This window comes from Squalius cephalus, assembly GCF_949319135.1.
Source record: "Squalius cephalus genome assembly, chromosome: 3".
NCBI lineage: Eukaryota > Metazoa > Chordata > Actinopteri > Cypriniformes > Leuciscidae > Squalius > Squalius cephalus.
The window spans coordinates 57,888,235-57,910,348 of NC_137124.1; the positions used below are offsets into that span (position 1 = coordinate 57,888,235).

Genomic DNA, 22,114 nt, shown 5'->3' on the forward strand with positions numbered 1-22,114 from the left:
CTGGAAATGAGCATCCAACTGCGTTGCCTCCCTACAAAGCCCAACAGTTTTCGTCCGTCCAGAAGCAGACTGAGGCCCTTCTGCACCTACGGCCAGCCGTCCGGAACTTGACCACGCCCCTACTCCGGGACACTATGCATCCCCATGTCTGGGCTCGTTGTTCCGCTTCGCTGCCCCATCGTGGGAACGCCTGTAGTTCCTTGACACTGCTGGTTCATTTCTTGAGAGCTTGGCTTCCCAGCCTGTTCCGCTGGCTTGCGCGAACGACCAGGTTCGGCTGTGCGATTCAGTTCGCACGGTCTCCTCCCCGCTTCCAGGGAAGTCCGCTATACCATGGTAGGTGGCTTTGCCCCTGTCATGCGTGCGGATGGTCACCACCTTACTGGTGAAGGGTGTGATCGAGGCCTTCCCTCCAGCCAAGATGAAGTCCGGCTTCTACAGCCTCTACTTCATTGAACCCAAGAAAAGCGGTGGGTTACGACCAGTCCTGGACCTGCGCATCTTGAACCGATCCCTTCACAGGCTTCTGTTCAAGATGTTGACAGCGAAACGCATTTTCAAATGCATTTGTCTGTTGGATTGGTTTGCAGAGATCGACCTGAAGGACACCAACTTTCAAGTCTCCATTCTTCCTCGACACAGACTGTTTCTACGGTTTGCTTTCGAGGGGCAGGCATATCAGTACGCGGTTCTCCCATTTGGGTTAGCCCTGTCCCCTCGCTTCTTCACGTAAGTCGTCGAGGCAGCCCTTGTGCCAAGTTGGCAACACAGGGTTTGCATCCTGAACTATCTCCACGACTGGCTGATCCTAGCTCACTCTTGAGACCAGGTTTGGAATTCTGGCCGGCTAACTCTCACTTGATCCTAAGACCCCAGCCTGAATACGTGCCCAAGGTTCCCACCACTCCTTTCAGAGATCAGGTGTTGAACCTGCAAGCGCTGCTCTCGGAGGAGGCAGACCCAGCCTTGGCACTGCTCTGTCCAGTACGCGCCCTCTGTGCTTACATAGACAGAATGCAGTGTTTCAGGACCTCAGACCAGCTCTTTGTCTGTTATGGTGGGAAGCTGAAGGGAAAGGCTCTCTCCAAGCAAAGGTTGTCTCACTGGATAGTGGATGCCATTGTATTGGCTTTCCAGACGCAGGGCAGACCATGCCCCCTTGGTGTGAAGGCACACTCCACCAGGCTTCCTCTTGGGCTCTAGCGCATGGTGCCTCACTGACAGACATCTGCAGAGCTGGGCGACACCCAACACATTCGCAAGATTCTATATTCTCTGAGTGGAGCCAGTGTCCTCCCAGGTACTCGCCCCCATTGGCCGGTAATAGGACCCGCACGGTGTCATCGCTTGCTGTTCTTCTTCCTAAGACCCTGAGTTCCTCCTACACTGATAATGCCGTCACCAGAGTGCATGCCCGGTTGGTCAGCCCTCGTGATTGGCTAGGTGTTCCATGTGCATGGTTCCCCTGTTGGGTGACTCCCACGTGTATTTCCACGGAAAGTCTCCACCGAACTTGTGTCTTGCCCTCTCTCTCGAGGTTGAAACATTCCACCCTGCGGGCTGGATTTTGTTACATATTCCTCCTGGGATATGTTACCCAGTGTACCTTGGTATTCTTGCGTTAAGCCTAGCCCTTCGTCCGTGCTAGTCCCACGACAGGGAGGTCAGTCTTGCGCAGGGCACTGGATGAGGTGTGATTATACTGGGACCCCCAATTTCGTCAGTCACTGACGTAACTCATAGTGACCGTACGAAAGGGAACGTCTCGGTTACGTATGTAACCCTTGTACCCTGAGTAGGGAACAGAGACATTACGTCCACAACCGCTGTACCGCTGAAACAGCCTGGAGTTCAGTCTCGGCACCTCAGGAAGGAAACATAATGCGAGATTGCCAGCGCTCCTCCTTTATACCCACGTGGTGGGGCGGAGTTGCGCCATGCAAATTCCACAGACCCATGGCATCTCCCATGCCATTAGCTCGTTTTGTAGAACTCGAAGGTGATAGGCTTAGATAGACTTCTAAGCGAAACCCCCAATTTCGTCAGTCACTGACGTAACATCTCCTTTCCCTACTCAGGGAACGAGGGTTATATACATAACCGAGAGACGTTCTGTTGCTTTTATATGAAAATAAATATAATGAGCAAGACACCCAAGTACTTGTTATTTAATTCCATTCCAAATACGTGTTTATCAATCATTTTTACTTTAATACAGACATATGTTAATATTTTTTTTATAAAATGACATACATCACATTACCCATATAGAGATCACACTGTCAGAAAGTTTGGGAATATTCGCTCAAAATTTATACACATAAAACATGAAATCAGAGTTTTAAAATCAAACATTTTAAAAGAGAACAATACATCACGGTTGTTTAAACCAATGAGCATTAAGCTATGTCGTCAGCAAGTCGTTTCCCATTGTGCTTTTGATCAGCGCACTTGGTGGAGAGAAACTGCAGAACCCGACACATCCGCCGTCGTGTGATTTTTTTTTTACAAAAAAAAGTTATGTCCAGTTATGAAACTATGCCCCACATACTGATGTAGATTTGTGGAGGCGTGTTTGAACGAAGTTTTGAAAACAAAATAACAAATCAGAAAACGCAATGACAAATCTGAAAACTAAATAACAAATCAGAAAACACAACGACAAATCTGAAAACAAATTAGCAAGTCAGAAAACACAAAGACAAGTCAGACAAAACGGAAAAGGTAGGTATATATGGCGAATGGAATACTGACCGCTGATTGGACGAGACATCTGTCAATCAAGATGTGCAGAATGTACAGCAGGAGGAAGTCGATTCGCGTGTACATGTGTAAATATTAGAGCTGAATCGTCTACGATAATTATTGTTGTTTTTTTTTTTTATGATGTGCGAGGCTGCGAACTGACATAATCGAGAATGTCACTCACTATGCAAAAAACAAACAAAAACACTATTAGAATGCAGTAATGTCCCTAAAATTCCAGATATAAAATTGCATGAGCTTTTGTCTTATATAATATTCATAGGCTATAGTTAAGCACACAAGCAAGAGTGCTGTTTTTTCAACATGTGATATTAGTTTTATACAGATAAATACACAAGAAGTTAATATTGTGAATTACAATTTGTCCAAAATTTCGCAACGAAAATATAGTTCCAAACTAAGCCAAAGCAAAATGGTTGTACTCAGGGCAGGACTTAGGGGGCTGGGGCCCCTAGGCTTAAATTTATGTTTGGGCCCTACTAAAGCTACAAACATCATTATGGAGTAGCACAAATTACACAAAAATTCAAATATGCTTTGAGGTTCCTAGAACAATTAATATGCAACATGCCTATAGTCAAAGTTTAGTGGTGGGTGTAAGCCCGGCCCAATCGACCCAAAGGAGGCATCCGATCAGCGGGTGAAGGTCTCTGCGCGTTACTGTCTTTCCTCGTGGCAAAGTAATTTGATTAAATTAAAGATATTTTTTCATATGTATTAACTCGTTATTTCATCTGACTCCATAAATGAAAAGGTTTTAATGGTATCTGTGCATCATTAAATGTGAGCGAATGTTTGACTATTCTTTTAAAATCTTTACTGAAAATAATGTCATAGTCGATTAGAATAAAATAAAATGTTTACAATTTATTATGTCAGGTAAATGTATCATGCCAATTTCATAATCAGTTCAATGTTAAAACATCAAATGCTCTGGAATAAAGAGAGAAGATGCAATACCTTGACATTATAAAATACATGATCTGATCTGGGTTACAGAATCGCCCAACGAATTTTTGTCAGAAACGAGTCTCTCGTTGCATTTCATTATATAGACAGAAAGTTCTTTCACATGGAAACATATGCTAACAATGGAAATTTGCATTGATCACCATCCCAGACTTAGGCTACTGGGGGCAGAATTTGCATTGAGTTTAAACCTTTGAGAATAGGATGTCATTTGCCTGGAAGACATACCCTCCTCTGTGTGCGAATTATCTCTAAACTCTTAAATGCATTATTACCTTTCAAATGATACCAAACATGTATAATACTGTATGATAATTGTTCATATTAAACCATATAGATTTTTGGGTGAATTCAGGTAGGGATGGGTGAAGGGAATGATGTGTAAATTGGGAGGTGGTAAACTCAAGTGTGATCGTGTCTCGAATGTGGACATTCGAGTAATATAGCAAGAGAGTTCAAATGTTATTTTCCTTTGTTTTCTCAGAGAATAGCCAGCAGAATCTGCTGTTCTAACTCTACACGCCACTCTCCCACTTTACCTGATCGTGTTCTTTTAAAATTTTCTCTGACCAAACCAGATGGTAGGAAGATTTTGATATAAAAAGTTGTTTTTTTTCTCCATAATAATCGCATTAAATTAGCTGGTTAAATAGACAGCTCTATGCACACGCAAATCGACTCTCTCCTGTCGCAGATCTGCTGTAGGCCTATGTTACTTTCTGAAGTCTTGATTGCAAGTCATTTCGTTTATGAATTTGTTGTTTTGTTTTCGGAATTGTGTTTTGTTTTGCGCAAGCTCACCCACCGTCATCCCTTTTTTCTGAATTAGGGGAATGTATTGTGACCATGCAGTATTTCAGCATTATAATGATATATATGTTTCAGATATAAACAGCACAGATCCTGCCTTAAGTAAGTACTGCCACTCTTAATGCACTCACTGAAACACGCTCAAATCACACACTTACACATACAAAAGTGCATTTAGAACCATACATTTATGCACATGGCCTACACTATAGGCCTAGTGCAAGTTCAAACTTACTGTCAGCATGGCCAAGTGATTAAAAAAACTTCATTTTATACTACGTATTTTATCTCTGCTTCTTTCCTGTTATTGGACACTTTTGCTTGATTACTAATGACCAGTAAGGCATTACAGTAATCTAGCCTTGGGGGTCATGAATGCATGAATTAACTTTTCTGCATTTGACACTGAGAGTATAGAGATATTTTTAAGATGGAAAATGCGGTCTTACAAATTTTACATCAGCATAACAGTGAAAACTAACTCCATGTTTCCTACTGATATCTTCAAAAAATTGCATGTATAAGCAACAGTTTTAGAACTAAGCCTTGTAGTACTCCATACCAAACTTGAGATCATCGAGTAATAATAATAATAATACTTTTTATTTATATAGCGCCTTTTAAGAACCCAAGGACACTTTACATAATAGTGACAGTTACAAATATACAATCAGGATATAACAACATGAAACAGGCAGACACAGTGATCATGTTACAAATAAAATAAAACCTAAGTATACAATTAGTTAACAGAGCATAGTGTAAATAAATGAGTTTTGAGATCAGTTTAAAGGTCTGGAGGGAGGACACAGCCCGGAGGTGTTGTGGGAGTTTGTTCCAAAGCTTAGGAGCTGAAATGCTGAATGCCCTACCGAAAACGACGAGTAACAGCAGGCTTAGCAAAGAGGATGAGAGGAAAGGTGAAAAAATCATAGATTTACATTTTATGTGGACCAAGTGGTATGCATATTAAGACACCTGATCTTTAAAAATTGTTCACAAACAGTAGAAACAAATGTTTTAGAATTATACAAAATAAAAAAAAAAGGTTCAAATTAAATAGTAATGGACATTGATAACCTGCATTCTTTCCTGGTCCAAGATCTTAGAATATGAAACTTGCTTTCCTTCTATGTCATGCTGACATAATGAATGTTATTTAAAAAAGACGGAAATCATGCTTGACTTGGAATTTAAACATTTAGAATCATATACTTATGTCTAAAGTTGTATTTAACACTATTCCATTTATATTCCTCAGACGTAAACCCAAGAATAGTTTATTTGAAATATTTTCTTTTTTTATGCTAAAAACAATTAATATAAACAAATATAGCTAAGTATCAGTTTAATCAGTTTAAACTCTCTACTCTCTAAACATACAAATACACATGTACACGCACAAGTGTATATCTTAATTATTGTTTGATCATGTTATTTGCAGTGTTGGGCAAGATACTCGGAAAATGTAGTGAGCTAAGCTACAGCATTATGGCAAAAGTAGTTTACTACATCTAAGCTATTTTTTAAAATTTCGTTTTTATATTGAACCAAATTCATTCCAAGTCAACGCTATCTCAGTGATAAATAAAACTGTCAGTCAAACAGATAGGCAGGCATAATTTCTCAGTCCAATTTTTTACTCAACAACTGTTCCAAACAACTGGCAACAACATTTAAAAAAAAAAAAAAAACATAACTATATAAAACCATATAACAAACAAACTATAAACTATAACAAAACCAGGTGTCGAGAGTGTGTGCATCTTTCCATTAAGTAAATTTCTCATGTGTCAGCCCAAGGATTGAGATTGGTACGTGATGTCACCGTCCGGAGCAGAAGGTGGTGGTAATGCACCAAAAAGCTAGTTGTAGGGGCTATGAAATCAGTTTTATTTTTTATTTTATTTTTTTGAACTCCCATTTTAATGGTTAGATTAAAATTTAGAAATCAAAAAGCATGTCTAATTAATTGAAATCATGAAACTTAAACAATTTAACAATAATTTATTAAAAAACATTTTTTTTTTAGTTTTCTTGATTCTATTTAAATGGTTTAATTAAAATGTAATGATTTAAGCAAAGCTTTCTCCAAAGGTTAAACTAAACTTTTATTTTTACGGGTTGCCGTGTAGACATTTGAGTCTCTCTGTGTTTTTATGATATGACAATAGTTTTTCTCAAATCAAGCTAAAATGCTCCTGAAGTGACTCTCAAAGCAGCTGTGTAGATGAAGTTCATGCATTCATGTCCATATACAGTAGGCTGAAAACATCGCGAGCATATATATGTGTGTACATGTATGTGTATATACTGTATATGCGTACCTCACTGAGAAATGTAGTTAAACTAGTAGCGTCACTTGTAGAGACGCTACTGCCCAACACTGGTTATTTGGACCATTAGAGGTTTACCACTCCCCACAGTTATTAAGGTAAGTTACATGTTAGTTGTAATGTGTTAGTAGCTCCATCACACATGTTCTTCTACCTGGCAAATGCATGCATTATTGCAGTTGCTAATGATGTATACTGTGCAGTAAGACTGCACATGCATCCACATGCTAATAAAAACACAACAAAAGTTATATTACAGAACACAAAAATTCACTGCTTTATCTCCTATTTCTTAGACAAAAAAAAGAGCACCAGGAAAATGATCTGTTGCAATCACCACATGGGTAAGTACAAAAAAAAAACCCGGGAAAACCGGGAAAAAGTCTTAAGTCTAAGTTCATCTTAGTTCTCTTGTCATGCACGTCTTCTCCACACGCACACACGCACACAAACACACACACACACACACACACATATCATGGAAGAATCTTTGTCCAACGTCATACAGTTTTAACTCTAACATAAAACCTGACCAAACAAATGTCATTCACCCAAAATTGTTCAGTTTAGGATGCAGACCAGATAAGTATTTATTCTTCCTCTTTAAAGATTTTAAATACACTTTTACAAGTTACACTCAATCTGTCTGCCTCTTCTCCTCTTCGACCATTACTTTACAAATTATGCACGTTATGCACGTGCACTACCAGCCTGGTTTCATTGTTAAAACGTAGGTAATAATCCGTAATTTTCAAAGACATAAAACTTACTTTTTTGTACGTTTGGATAGATGCTGAAATTTATAATATGGACGTATCTGCAACATACGTAGCATTATTACGTTTTTTCAGTTACAAAACGTTAACTATTTACGAATCTTTCATAGCATAAAGATACACTATATTGCCAAAAGTATTGGGACACCCCTCCAAATCATTGAATTCAGGTGTTCCAATCACTTCTATGGCCTCAGGTGTATAAAATCAAGCACCTAGGCATGCAGACTGCTTCTACAAACATTTGTGAAAGAATGAGTCGGTGAATTCAAGCGTGGTACCGTGATAGATGCCACCTTTGCAATAAGTCCATTTGTGAAATTTCCTCACTACTGAATATTCCACGTTCAACTGTTAGTGGTATTATGACAAAGTGGAAGCAATTGGGAACAACAGCAACTAAGCCATGTAAAATCACAGAGTGTGGTCAGCGCATGCTGAGGCACACAGACGTCACCAACTTTCTGCAGAGTCAATAGGTACAGACCTCCAAACTTCATGTGGCCTTCAGATTAGCTCAAGAACAGTGCATAGAGAGCTTCACGCAATGGGTTTCCATGGCCGAGCAGCTGCATCACCAAGTGCAATGCAAAGCGTTGGATGCAGTGGTGTAAAGCATGCCGCCACTGGACTCTAGAGCAGTGGAGATGTGTTCTCTGGAGTGACGAATCACACTTCTCTGTCTCGCAATCCGATGGACGAGTCTGGGTTTGGCGGTTGCCAGAACAGTACTTTCCTGACTGCATTGAGCCTAGTGTAAAGTTTGGTCGTCAGTGATTATGGTGTGGGGTTGTTTTTCAGGGGTTGGGCTTTGCCCTTTAGTTCCAGTGAAAGGAACTCTTAATGCTTTAGCATACCAAGACATTTTGGACAATTTCATGCTGTCAACATAGTGGGAACAGTTTGGGGATGTTCCTGTTCCAACATGACTATGCACCAGTGCACAAAGCAAGGTCCATAAAGACATGACTCATTCTTGTCTTTATGGTCCTTGCTTTGTGCACTGGTTTCGTGTGAAGGAACTTGACTGGCCTGACCTCAACCCGATAGAACACATTTGGGATGAATTAGAGCGGAGAATGCGAGCCAGGCCTTCTCGTCTAACATCAGTGCCCAACCTCACAAATGTGCTTCTAGAAGAATATAGGACAGGAAGTGAAACTAGCATTGCATTCGGACGTGCCTTGATGACTTCCGACCTTAGCATTTATCAGTTTTCGGATGCAGCCGCAGACTTGAGAGAATCGAACCATTAAAAATACCAGAAGACACTGTGGGCAGTGGACATACGGAAGCCTGTAAGCTTTAAACTTCTCGTTCTCACTTAAGGGATTCCTGCTGCAAATTCAAAATATGTAACGGCTCGTGAAAGTAAACATTTGTCTGTCTCTTTTTCTTAATTTTAATAAAGTGATAATAAGACCTTAAGAAAGCGGCAGTATTTATATTGCCATATTAAAAATAATATGAAAGGGCATTTTGCAGGTTAGAGTACCCAGTGACTCAATGTATAGAAAAATAATGTAGGAACTAGATTCTAAAATTCTGAAAATCGCCAAAATCAGAAATGACGTAACAGGAGGGAGTGCGGCCAATTTAAACAATGAAAGCAATGGATCTCAATGACAGTTCGGATGCTGAGGAAATTGCAAATGTTTACTCGTATGACGGACCTCAGCCATATAATTATGAGCCTGCTATACAACCCAGAGAGCAGGGACAGGCCAGGATTAGACAGAACAACGGTCACAGGAGACTAATTGAGTTGTGGTATGAAGAGAACAGGGCAGGTGTCTTGGTGAGAAACGTCTCAGGTTACGACTGTAACCCTAGTTCCTTGAGAAGGGAACGAGACGATTCGTCAACGCCGCTTTGGGAACGCCTCCGTGTGATTACGTCAGAAGCACGTATGTCAACAAGTCCAATAGGAAGAATGAGTGTCACGGGCGGGTGACGTCATGACCAGGAAAGGATAAAAGCACATCCGGTGCAACTGGCGCTAGCTTCTAGAGCCGAAGCAAAATCAATCACAGGGATGCAGGAAGTATGGCAGGGTGACGCATCGTCTCGTTCCCTTCTCAGGGAACTAGGGTTACAGTTGTAACCTGAGACATTCCCTTTCAAGGGAACTCGCAATGCATCAACAACGCTTTGGGAACGAGAATACCCAACACGTCAGACTTACAATTGCCTGTAATTAAAACTGTCGGCAACCTAAGTATTAAGCACCTGAGAACCTGGGGCAGCAACCAGGTCCAGGCTATAAAACCTCATGAATGTGAGCGAGGACCAACCTGCCGCATCACAAACCTCCTGAAGGGAAACCCCAGATAATAAGGCTTTAGAGGCCGCCATACCCCTAGTAGAATGAGCTCTGACCACCAAAGGGCACGGCTGGCCAGAGGACTCATAGGCAAGAGAGATAGCCTCAACTATCCACTTACTGATTGTTTGCTTAGAGGCTGAAAAACCTTTCTGAGGTGATCCAAAGCAGACAAATAACTGATCAGATTTTCTCCACGGGGCAGCCCTCTGGACATAAGTGTCCAATGCTCGCACTGGACACAAGAGATTCAGTTTTTCCTGGTCCGAAGATGTAAAAGGAGGAGGACAGAAAGCCTGCAGCACAATAGGCTTTGGAATATTGGTTGGCACCTTAGGGACGTATCCCTGTTTAGGGTATAAGAATGCCTTGACCATCCCGGGTGCAAATTCAAGGCAGGTGGGAGAAACCGAAAGGGCCTGAAGGTCTCCGACTCTTTTGAGGGATGAAATCGCTAGAAGAAATATAGTCTTGAATGTCAGAAATTTTTCTGAAACTGACTCTAGGGGCTCGAAGGGAGCCCCTGAATGGCCTTCCAGAACTATTGCCAGGTCCCAAGCCGGTACCCTAGTTGCAGGCGAGTTGTGCCTCAAGGTGCCACGAATGATATACCAACGATCGGGGCGTGGAAGACTGCAATGGCCGCCACGTAAACCTTTAAGGTAGAAGGACATAAACCTGATGCAAAGTGATCTTGGAGAAACTCAAGTACTGTACTAACTGAGCAGTTAACTGGATCCCACTGACGCTGGTGACACCAAGAAGTGAACACTTTCCACTTTAGTGCATATAATTTCCTCGTAGCTGGAGCTCTGGAGTTAAGAATTGTCTCAACAACCTCAGTTGAGAGACCACTCTCTATAAGTTGGGCCCCCTCAGAGGCCAAACCCATAGTTTCCAAATCTCTGGTCGGGGGTGAAATATTGTGCCCCCTGCCTGAGACAGAAGGTCTCTCTTGATCGGGATCTCCAGAGGCTCAACAGTTTTTCACAGTGCGTGACTGGCCTAGCTTCAACTCTTTCATGGCTGTGAGGATAGCAGCTACACGAACGGGCAATAGATTGGCTTGCATCGTGACTGAATCCCATACCACACCAAGGAAAGTGGTTCTCTGTAGTGGAGAAAGCACACTCTTCTTGGCATTGAGTCTCAACCCCAAATTCTTCATGTGAGCGAGGACGACATCTCGATGCTGAACCGCTAACTGCTCTGATTCCGCTAGAATCAGCCAGTCGTCGATGTAGTTCAGAATGCGTATGCCCTGCAGCCTGAGCGGGGCCAGAGCTGCATCTACGCACTTCGTGAACGTGCGGGGTGATAGAGCTAGACCGAATGGAAGCACCCGATATTGGTATTCTTTGCCCCCAAAAGAAAACCTCAGGAACTTCCTGTGTTGAGAGAGGATGGAGATATGGAAGTAAGCGTCTTTTAAATCTATTATGACAAACCAGTCCTCGGATCTGATTTGAGTCATGATCTGTTTGAGTGTAAGCATCTTGAACTTGAGTTTCATGACTGCACGATTCAACACACGAAGATCTAAAATGGGACGCAACCCCCCATTCTTTTTTGGAAAAATAAAGTAATGGCTGTAAAACCCTGATTCTCTGTCAGGCAAGTACACCTGCTCTATAGCTCCCTTCGCTAATAGAGATTCTACTTCTTGCTCCATTACCAGAGCCTGCTCGGGATGAACTAACGTGGGTAGCACCCCGTTGTAACGAGGTGGAGGAGAACCAAACCTTTCTGAGGTAACCTTTCTCTATTATCTACAGGACCCAAGGAGATATGAAGAGTTCAGATGCAAATGCCTCTAAGTGCCATCTGAAATTTTCTTCTAGAATGATCATTTTTATCAAGCTCGTATATTTAAGTTCAGTAATTTCACTTAAATGACTATTAATAGGTTATTTTCATTGCTATTTAAGTGAAATTACTGAACTTAAATATACGAGCTTGATAAAAATGATCATTCTAGAAGAAAATTTCAGATGGCACTTAGAGGCTTTTGCATCTGAACTCTTCATATATTCATCAGATTCTTCCACTCTGTTAGAAAATCTACTAAGGGTACCAGTCTCTCGACACTGGCCTCTGGTGTTAATGTAACAGCCCCTTCGGTGTCCTGAAACATCCTGGCAGGAAACAACCGAATTGACTGTTTTTGAACCCCCCTCAGAGGGTGCGAGTCTGACGCAACGTCGAGTTGACGTTTATTTATTTATTTTTTACTACATAGTAGTAAAAAATATTTTTTTTTTTACTTATTTATTCTATATTTATTTATTACTACATAGTATTCAATATAAATATTGCACATTTCTGGCCAACCCATGGTAAATTACTACAGTACATTCATGGTAAATGTTTGTAAAGGTGGTTACGGGATTTAAAGTCTTCTAATTTCGTTCATGCCACAATGTTTCTCCTGTTTTCCTCATCAGTCTTGTTGGGAATGTTGAGGCTGTTTCATCCGATTTAATACTAGTTAAATCATCGAGTGATTTGTGGTTTGTAACAGATAGGTTTCTGTCGAACTGAAACGCTTCCCACTGGTTGTCGCAACGCTGTTTAATAATAGTGACCGGGAGTAAACCCAACTCCATGCTGGGCTGTGTTGAAACAACTAGTGAAACAACTGAAAACAGCGCTATTTGTTGTTACTGTAGCCTACTGACCGAGAAACCGCTTCAGATGATTCAGTGACGGAGCGGTCCGAATGAATCCGAGTGCATTTAGAAAGAATCGAACCAAAATAATGATTAATTCACGAATGATTGGTATCGCTGGTTCATTCGACATAAATAACTGCTAAAATATTCGCACGTAAAACGTTTCTCAGGTCAATCGGAGCGAGTATCAAACTAAATTAGCCACACCGCCAGGAAAAGAGGAGGAGGGAGGTTGGTGCCGTCGGGCGGATGGAGATGATTGGTGGACCGCCAATTGAATAGCCCTGCTCTAGAGCCTCCAATCTTGCACTCATGTCTCTAGAGCCTTCCAGAGCTGAGAAATAAAGATCCCACGTAGCATTTATTACATTGAACAAAATAGTGGCTTCGCGGACAGTGGAATTTTGGGATGAAACTTGGTGCTACAGACTCAAATACTTTTTTAGACTAAAATAGTTTTTATCATGACAGGAACTTTAAATAAAATGTCTACCAAACAAACTGTCTAAAGCCACATTCAATAGATTGCAGGTAGGATTGTGTCCAATTGCAGCTTATTGTTTGAACGTTTTCTGGAAACCGGGACTAACTAGAGGTATTACAAATATGTCTTCACTACAAAAATTGGATCAAATTGAAATTCTAACGTCGTCATTCAGCCATGGGAAACTTTTCCTCTGTGGACACAGTGTCTCGAAATCTTCAAGTGTGGCCTAGCATCTCGAAAACTGAATGAGTGGCCACTTTCTGTCGGTTTCCTCACTCAAAATTCTCATATAAATTTCCTAGAAAAAAATAATGCTTTGTAATTGTCTTATAGTATTATTGTCACGTGTCAGCGTTTGTTTGGACTTATATTTCATCATTTAAAGGGGTCATATAATGTCCTTTTTATACAAGCTAATATGATTCTTTAGGGTCTAAATTAAAAGTTTGTAATATACTTTAATTAAAAATTCTCATTAGTATTGTAAGAAAACACTCATTTTACCTGGTCAAAAACAGCTCTGATTTCAGCACACCGTTTCAGTGCATACGTCTTTAAATGATAATGAGCTTTGCTCACCCCGCCCCTCTGTTCTGTGCGTACACCGTTTGTAACACAATAACGCTTTGTTCATTATAAACGTGGGATTATGAATTATATTGAAAACGTCATACATAGAAAACATGCCATAATGTACCCTGAGTGTAAAAATAGCCACAATCATCATGAAGCGTGCAGGCTATTTGCAAAGATTAAAGATTAATATAAAGGTCAATAAAACGTTACACTCACTTGTTCTTCTGGAGGTTCAGCAGGAACACGAATAGTTGTGGTACTGATCCTTTTTTCAGGAGCAGCTTCTTAGCAAATCCAGCTTTATACTGACCCTCGTTTGTAAAGCAGTCTGGTGAAATGATTTGCGCAAACATGACAGCATTGACGTTGATCGTGGGGAATATTCCCTTCGAAAACAAACTCAGCCACTGCGTCTTCAGCTGTACGGATTTAGAAACATCATCAATATGACTGCTGTGTTCGTTATTACACCCAAGAACACCACAATCGTTAGACGCCATTCTACTCAGCACTCCAGCTATCAACAATGAACGCGCGTCGGGGGTCTGGGCGCGAGGGCGGGTCTGTGTTGAAATGCTGCTGTCAATCAACCATCGTGGGAGGGGCGTCGATATTGTGACGTCACAATATCGAACAGCTTGATTTGAGACAGGAGGAAACATATAATAAGAATATATAAGAAGATTTTTAAAAAAACACTGGATGGATTTTTATCATTTTATGATGGTTGTGTACAGGCACTGCCAACACACATTTCAGTACAATCAACTTGTAAAAGTGCATGTACCATTATATGACCCCTTTAATAATTTCACATTTAATCTCCAGATTAATGTAGAAACAACATAAAATTACTAAATAAAGACAGTATATTTTAAATACTTGTTTAATGACATCTTTTTATGAATGAAAGCCAGTATCACTGATACTAATACAGCTACTGATGTCTTAAATATGACCCCCCGTACCACCAACAGGTAGGAAATATACAGAAATTGAATAAAGCGATCAAACACTCTGCACAGCATAATTTATAAAGTAAATATAAATTAATCCTTATTAAAGCTACAAAAGTTATTTAGTTAAGAGCAGTGAATGATTTTCTCTGTTCCCTTTCAGTCACTCACGTTCGACGTAATCAACGTGTCGACTGATTGGTATCACGCTTAGGGAGCCTGTCATCTTCGAGTACTGTTAAAACGAGCCAATGCACATTGGCGTTTGGGATTTGCATCTCACACTTCGCCCGCGGGTATAAATACGGAAGTGGATGCACGCACCAGTTGTCTTTCGCTTTGGAGCCGATCGGTCTTCATGTCGATGTCTCTGAAGAGTGTTGTTATATTACAATGAGCGAGTGTGTCGGTGCTTCTTCAGGAAGTCTCTACCGGTGCTGGTGGTTCTACAGCACGAGTGCAGCGGTGGTCACAAACTTTCTGTGCTCTCAACTGCTGTTTTAACAGCATCACATTTCTGTGTTTGTGTTTGTCTGATGGCCGGTTGAGGGCGAAGAGAGTGAGTGCTTCACTGTTACAGGCTGTCAGTGTTGCCGCGATCATTCCCCTGTGTGTTCCGGCACTGGTGAGTTTTCCATTTCCTGAAAGAGCAACACGGGTGCGTTTGTGTCTTTTTCAAGATATCATTCTACCCGTGCATTTCTGGATGCGATCGTTCCCTGTCCCCCTCTGACGGTCACATTAGTTGCATCACGTGTTTGGGATTACAGCATGCTGAAGCAGCTTTTGTGGATAGTTCTCATTACGGGAACATGACTATCGTGGTATTGAGATCGAGACTCGCCTTCGTCTGCGAAGGTGGATTCCCCATTACCACGCCCCACCCTAGGGTGCCATAAGGGATGGGTGATCAGAGGATCATAGTGATGGCTTCCCCACCCAGTAACCAATCCCTGTGAGCCCCTTACTCCTCTATCATACCGCAGCCGGTGGAGCTCCGCACCAGCCGTTTCATTCGGTTCCCTTCCAGAGGACAGGATGCCGCTTGCAGCATCGGAGGGTGAGCTGAGCTCTGGAGAGGGTTTCTCGGGGCGGGCCGCGCTGGTTCTCAGCCCACCGCCCAAGTGACTTTTCTTTCCCGAAGTGCATGGAGAGCTTGCCAGGTCGTGGACGGCACCTGGCACACGCCAAAACTTTGTGAGCTCCTGGTGGACCGCGGGGAAAAATGGAGCTGCCCGTTGACAAGGGGCCTGTTGGCGCCCCAACAGGAACCACTCATCGAGGCGGCTTCTAACAGGCTCTTCCGGTGTAGACCAGTCGAGACCCAGCTCTTCGACGGCCGGGTGAGGACACGGAGAAGCTTCAGGAAGCTGAGCAGGAGGCCGCCGGTCGCTGAGCTGCTGCTGCAGGTCGCTGCGTTCCGCTGCCGGGCTGTTCAACGGCGAGAGAGGCTTCTTGTCCAGAGAAGTCAGCGAAGAGATGCGTCGTTTGCTGAAGGAAATTAAATCTGATTCCAATGGCGAAATGGGCCGCTTATCAGCTGCCACGCATGCGCGAGGCGGGAAGCGTCCTGATAGGTTTGCTTGTCCTCGCTGCTTCGCCATAGGTTCGTGCAGTTGCCGCAGCCCAGCCAATCAGCGTGCTTAGACAGCCTGCACTGTGCTTGCTGTGCAGCTGCATTGCGTTTTAAAATAAAGGCTTCAATAGTCTCGAGAAAATAAGTTTTCCTATAGCGTATAGCTACCAGTGTTGTGCCTGAACGCGTTCATTGAACGATAGTTCATGAACTCGTTCATATTTTGGGTGAACGTGAACTGAACGTACTGTATTACTGCCTAATGAACGTTACTGTGAACTCATTCATTCTGGTGTCTGTGAACGGCACGCTCTCTCAGTTTAACTTCGTTCAATAGAGTGCCAGATTTCTATAGAGCCTTCCAGTCGAAAACCCGGCTAAAACACACCGTAAACCGGCCTTAATATGTAGCGGAAAAAACACCCAATCTGGCAACACCAGCCACCAGTGTCTACTGACTCTCTTGTTCGATCTCGTTCATTAAAATGAACAAATCTTTTTTCGAGTCATTTCGTTCATTTAAGGGGCTTTAAATGTTATACTATTAACTGGCAAATTCCCAGAACACATCCACCTACGCAATCTTGATCATATTCTGGATTAATAAATCATTATAATGCCGTCAAAAATCGTTTACAGGGAACATAAATAATTACTTTACCTTCCGAGTCTTTCGTTCATTTGTCACGTGACAGACGCAATGAATGGATCGTTCATGAACGACTCATCACTTACGTTACAAATCAAAACAAAAAGCAGCAAGGAGGCGTCGTATGATCATTTAAACGAGTTTTATGGCAAGGTCGGTGAGGATGGGAAAAATCTGACGCATAGCTTCAGTGTTAAAACTGATAAAATAATTGTCTGTGGTTCTATATGGGCTGTGGCAATCATTTTGAAAAATAATATCTCGCAGCCACATGGAAAAAAAGAACTATGAACTAGTTCATTTTTGGAACTGTGAACTTAGTTCAAAATTTTGAAGTATGAACTATGAACTGAACTAGTTCATTTTAAAATTTGTGAACTGAACTTTGAACTAGTTGATGTAGAAAGTGAACTTTCCCAACACTGATAGCTACGCAATACTAGTGAACCGTTCTCGAAAGGGAACTACAAAGAAAAACAAAGCAAAAAGCAACTATACAAATCTAGAACCCACCCTATCCCACCCCTGGTAGACTTCAATAAAATAAAAATCAAATACAAACATAGAATGTAGACCCCCCCCCCCCCCCCCCCCAAAAAAAAGCAATAAGAATAATAAAAATTAATAATGAATAAAAAAAAAAGAAGAAGATAAAAATAGATAAATTACATAGATGTTAAAAAAGTTGACACAATATCAAAAGCAGCATGCCATAAATTCACAGTCTTAACATTGGATCCATGTATACGAGAAGTTGAGAGTTCCATCGATATAATGTCCAATAAAGACACTGTCCATGTTCGTCTGTCCATTGTGTGAGGAGGATTCCAGCGGTTAACTAACATTTTTTTTTTGCCACTGTGAGAGCGGTTAACAATAAATATCTTTATTGAATAGATAAGGTAAGGTCCCTTAAAATCGTTCAAGAAAAAATTATGTGGGGTCAAAGAAATATCAGTGTCCAACAGTCCTGTGTGAGCTGGGTCCAAAAAGGTGAGAGAGAGGGACAGTCCCAAAAGAAGTGCAAGTACGTGCCTAGAGATCCTTGAGAACAAAGATTACACGTGGGAGAGGAGGATAGATTCATGGAACTACACTTTCTACTTATACACGTATTCTCATGAGATCACATACGGATTTCTTAAAGGGGAAGCGTCATGACAACGGCATTTAGATGTTTGTGTTTCTATGAACTCTTGCTTAAATGTAATACATTTGAACTTGTTCATACATGCATTATGAAACATCATATTTATTATCTCTGTTTTTTTTTTTTTGTTGCAATATTATGAATTTCAGAGTTTATATTATATGTATTCATATAAGCTGGTGGGTTACACTTGTGTGTTGGAAACAGGATTTTATTCAGAGCCCAGGGAAAGCAATCCACTCAAATCACACATTTCTGTATTTTATGTAATGGCAGTAACTGAGCTTTTGTTTTGCAGAAGTTATGTTTATATGGCGGCTTCCGCTAAAAACCGTTTTCAAACTGCAACAAACTGTTAGGATTTGAGGAAGTCATTGATCTAGATTGTTTTAACACTTTGTAAATTGACAAAGGAAAAGAAAGGGAATCTCTTTTAATTTTTCCTAAATTCTGTTTTTACTTTACCAAAATTCTGGTTTGCAATTGACTTTTATTTTAATTTTGTGCTGATGTTATAAATGTAATGGTATTGTATAGTATTCTATTCAGAAAGAGTGGCTACAAAGGACTAAAGTGTGTGGGAAGGTGCTGAGGTATTAAAGGGCAAGACTGTAAAGAGCATTTAAAGTTACTGTTAGATCTTTTATTTGATAGGTAACTGGTTTTGGTGTAATGCCCTGCAGAGTTTTAACAATAATAAAGTCAACTAAGATTTACGATGTTAAGATCCAATTTCAGCCCACTGTAAGACACATCATCTACAACAGACGTTACAAAATGTTGAATGACAAGTTTTGTTTGTAGATAATTACAAGACATCACAACTGTTCCCAACTGAATTTTTTTTTATTTATTTTTTACAGGCTTTCTTACAACCAGCCCAGTGTACTGGGGTAAGAACATTTTTATACATATATTTTTTCTTTTATACTACTATGTATTTGGATTTGGATTTGATGCATATGTGAATATCACATAAATGTGAATTTCCTCATTTAAAAAACAGTCCAGATGGGCAATTTTTTCCCGTGACACCATGGTTGGCCCCAGTTGTACGGGAAGGAACTTTTGATCCAACATTGATTGATTCAATCTACAAACAACAAAACATCACCGTAGCAACTACAATCTTCGCTCTTGGAAAGTAAGTATATATCTCTCCTATCTCTGATCTTCATTGACTTAAATTTAAACAATATTAAATAAACCAGAATGCCCTTTCAGCAATGCTGATGCTTATGTTAATCCTCTGGAGTCTGAGCGGTTTTCTGGGCCCTTGAGGTGTTCTGACATGCTCTGACATTTGTACTTTTTTCAGTTATTTATAAACATGTTAATGGCAAAGGTGTAAATTCACTCTATATAGCACAAACAGGGCTACCAAAATATGTGATCACCATGCATGTATATTTTTTAATTTTTAAGAGAATAATGTTTATGCGTGGTTATTGAAAAAAATAAAAATGAAAGTTGCTGAAATAAGACCACAAAACTCATAATAAATATGTGTCAATAAGACTTTTGACTAATGGATGTTGTCGCTTCGGTTCTGGCTTCAAAATTATGTGAAAATAGTCTTGCTTTATCGTTCACATAAAACAATACATTGATTTAAATTGATGTAAAACAGGTTTTGCTTGGAAAGCCAATATGCGAGGGGGGCGTGAACGAGGAGTGGTTTACACCTGAGAATACAATGTCCCACCCACTCTGTATAATTAGCCATTCATTCAGGTGTGACACTGACTGAGCCACAATGCAAGGACAAAATATATATTTAGAAGAAGACTTATATTGACCATTTAAGATTTTGCTTACATCTATCTTGTAAATATGTTTTGCTATTTTATTAAAAAGGTTACAATTACAACAATAATTACAATTTCAACAATATTTCAAGTGTACTCTTTCTTTGTAAAAAAAAAAAAAAGATTATAGGCCTACTTTTTATCTATGTATTCATTAGTTTGAATATAGCCAACATTGGAACAGCTAACATCTTAGTTGATGACTTTATTTTTGACAAAAATAGTATTTTATATATATAGAAATTGCTAAACAAAAGCTTATTTGATGTGGCAGTATATTCTACAGTAAAAACTGTACCCAAATCTAGTCAACAAAATGTTGTCTTTCATATTTCGCCTGACTGTAACGTTGTTTTTATGAAATATTAGGGCATATAAATGTTAATTTGCAGTTTAATACGTTGCTTATACAAATAGCCTACATTTTATTTCAACATATTTCAGTCGATTTTTACTCATCTCAGTATAGCAATACAGTTTGCTAAAACATCATCATTCATTCACACACGCAATTTAAATTTAAACTGTCTTTTTGCGAGCTGTGGTAAACAGCGCGCATCTCTGCCGTTCATTCATTCATAAACAGAAACCCGATTCACGTGAGAAGGAAAAAAACTTACTACAGTATTCCTCAGCTCGTTCCTCGATATACCCGCACTTCTGAGGTACATTTTCCATTATTATTATTCCTCACAGCGCTGCGAGACGATGTAAACAAGTAATGATCTGAATAAACTTGTGTTTTCTCGAGCTGATATGGGGGCGTTCACAGGTTTGCGTGGATTGCCTCAATCATTTGCGTTTGAATAGCACGCACTCTCCGTGGGCTTGTCACATTACATTTGAATGAGCTGTAATGAGCTCGACTGGAATCTCTCTCTTTTAATACAGATTTCACAAGATGAGAATATTTGTTTTTTATATGAATTACTTCATTTAAAAGAAGAGAATTCAAGCTTCATGCCTGTGTGTCTGTATGCCTGTTTGACTGAGTATTCGCTGAGTTATTGTTCATTTTCGGACGCGTTTCAGAATGGACTTCACTGGCAGAGAGAAAGCAGAACTCGCTTTGTGTTTATTTTTCTTTATTTGGCAAAAAGCACAACACTTTGTTTTTATTGTGAGTATACACAAAAATAATACACATTTAACAGAATCGATTGATGTATGAAACTTGTTTGTAAAATCAAAGTCAAAAGAGTATTTCGGGTCTCAATTCAACTGATAAGGAAAAAAGCGAGCAGATCACGCCGGCGTGATTGCCGACCTCAGAGGGTTAAGTACCACATTTTTTCAATTCAATCTTCAATCGGCCTGTATTTCGGTCTTTCGACGCTGGCCACAACAACTTCACCAGGCTTTTCGGTCCCTGGCCAGAGCTATCCAGTCTCTGCCGATGTTTTGTCTGTGCGAGTCTCGCCATCGGGTTGCGGGGCGGCCGAGCTGTCTTTTGATGTCGAGTGGCAGCCATTCAGTCACGGCCGCGTCCATCACCCGTCCGAACTCCTGGCCACATGTCTGGCCCAGTGCTTCTTGGCCTGTTCGGCCTGGTTGACGCCGTCCTTGACCTTGCTCGTCTTCCTCAATAGCTCGTTGCTGATGTGGTCCATCCTCTGACGCCGACCATCTGACGCTCAAGGGCGCGTTCAGTCACTTCCAGCTTCTGCCTGTCCGTGTTGGTGACCACCTTGGCTATGGACGCATAGCTGGCCCAGGCGGCCCTTTGTCGGCCCTTCGTCGGCCCTTCATGCCAGCTCGCGGTTGTTCTTGTGCCCAGCAGTCAGCTCCTGGCCATGGTAGACATAGCTGTTGACCTGCTCGATCTCCTTCTGGCCGATAAGGATGTTGTTGTTGGCGGCCTGGGGGTTGTGCATCCACTTTGTCTTGGTTCATCTTCAGGCCGACTGCTTCTCTAATTTTACATGCAAGTATAGCCGAAATCACAGCACAGATATTGTCTTTATCTTATGTGTATTTGATTTCATCAGACGAAGGCTCGATTATCAGGATTTTTGTGCAGATTAACATCTTGGAAGGGAGAGCTGGGGCCCTATCTTGCACCCAGCGCAATTGACTTTGTACACCGACGCATGTATCATTCCTATTTTGCACCCGCGCAAAGCGCGCTTTTCCCTCCACAGAAGCACGTCGCTAAACTAGGGAATGAACTTGCGCTCCCTGGGCGGTTCAGCGCAAAAAAGGAGGCGTGTTCCGGCGCAAACGTTCCTTCATGCTATTTGGTTTAGAAAACAATTGCGCC

At 41.1% G+C, this 22,114-nt stretch overlaps 1 protein-coding gene across 1 annotated transcript in view; it reads left to right on the forward strand.

Annotated features, from left to right (window-relative positions):
• Window positions 1-367: 367 nt before the first annotated feature.
• The window catches only part of LOC307156279 (globoside alpha-1,3-N-acetylgalactosaminyltransferase 1-like), a gene marked incomplete at its 5' end in the record, with an annotated part of 193,266 nt that continues 171,519 nt past the window's right edge, over window positions 368-22,114 (forward strand). The window contains 3 exons of the mRNA XM_079867573.1: window positions 368-470; window positions 1,138-1,417; window positions 7,178-7,225. Coding sequence (XP_079723699.1) covers window positions 368-470; window positions 1,138-1,417; window positions 7,178-7,225 — 431 coding nt within the window. The remainder of the gene's footprint in view (window positions 471-1,137; window positions 1,418-7,177; window positions 7,226-22,114) is intronic.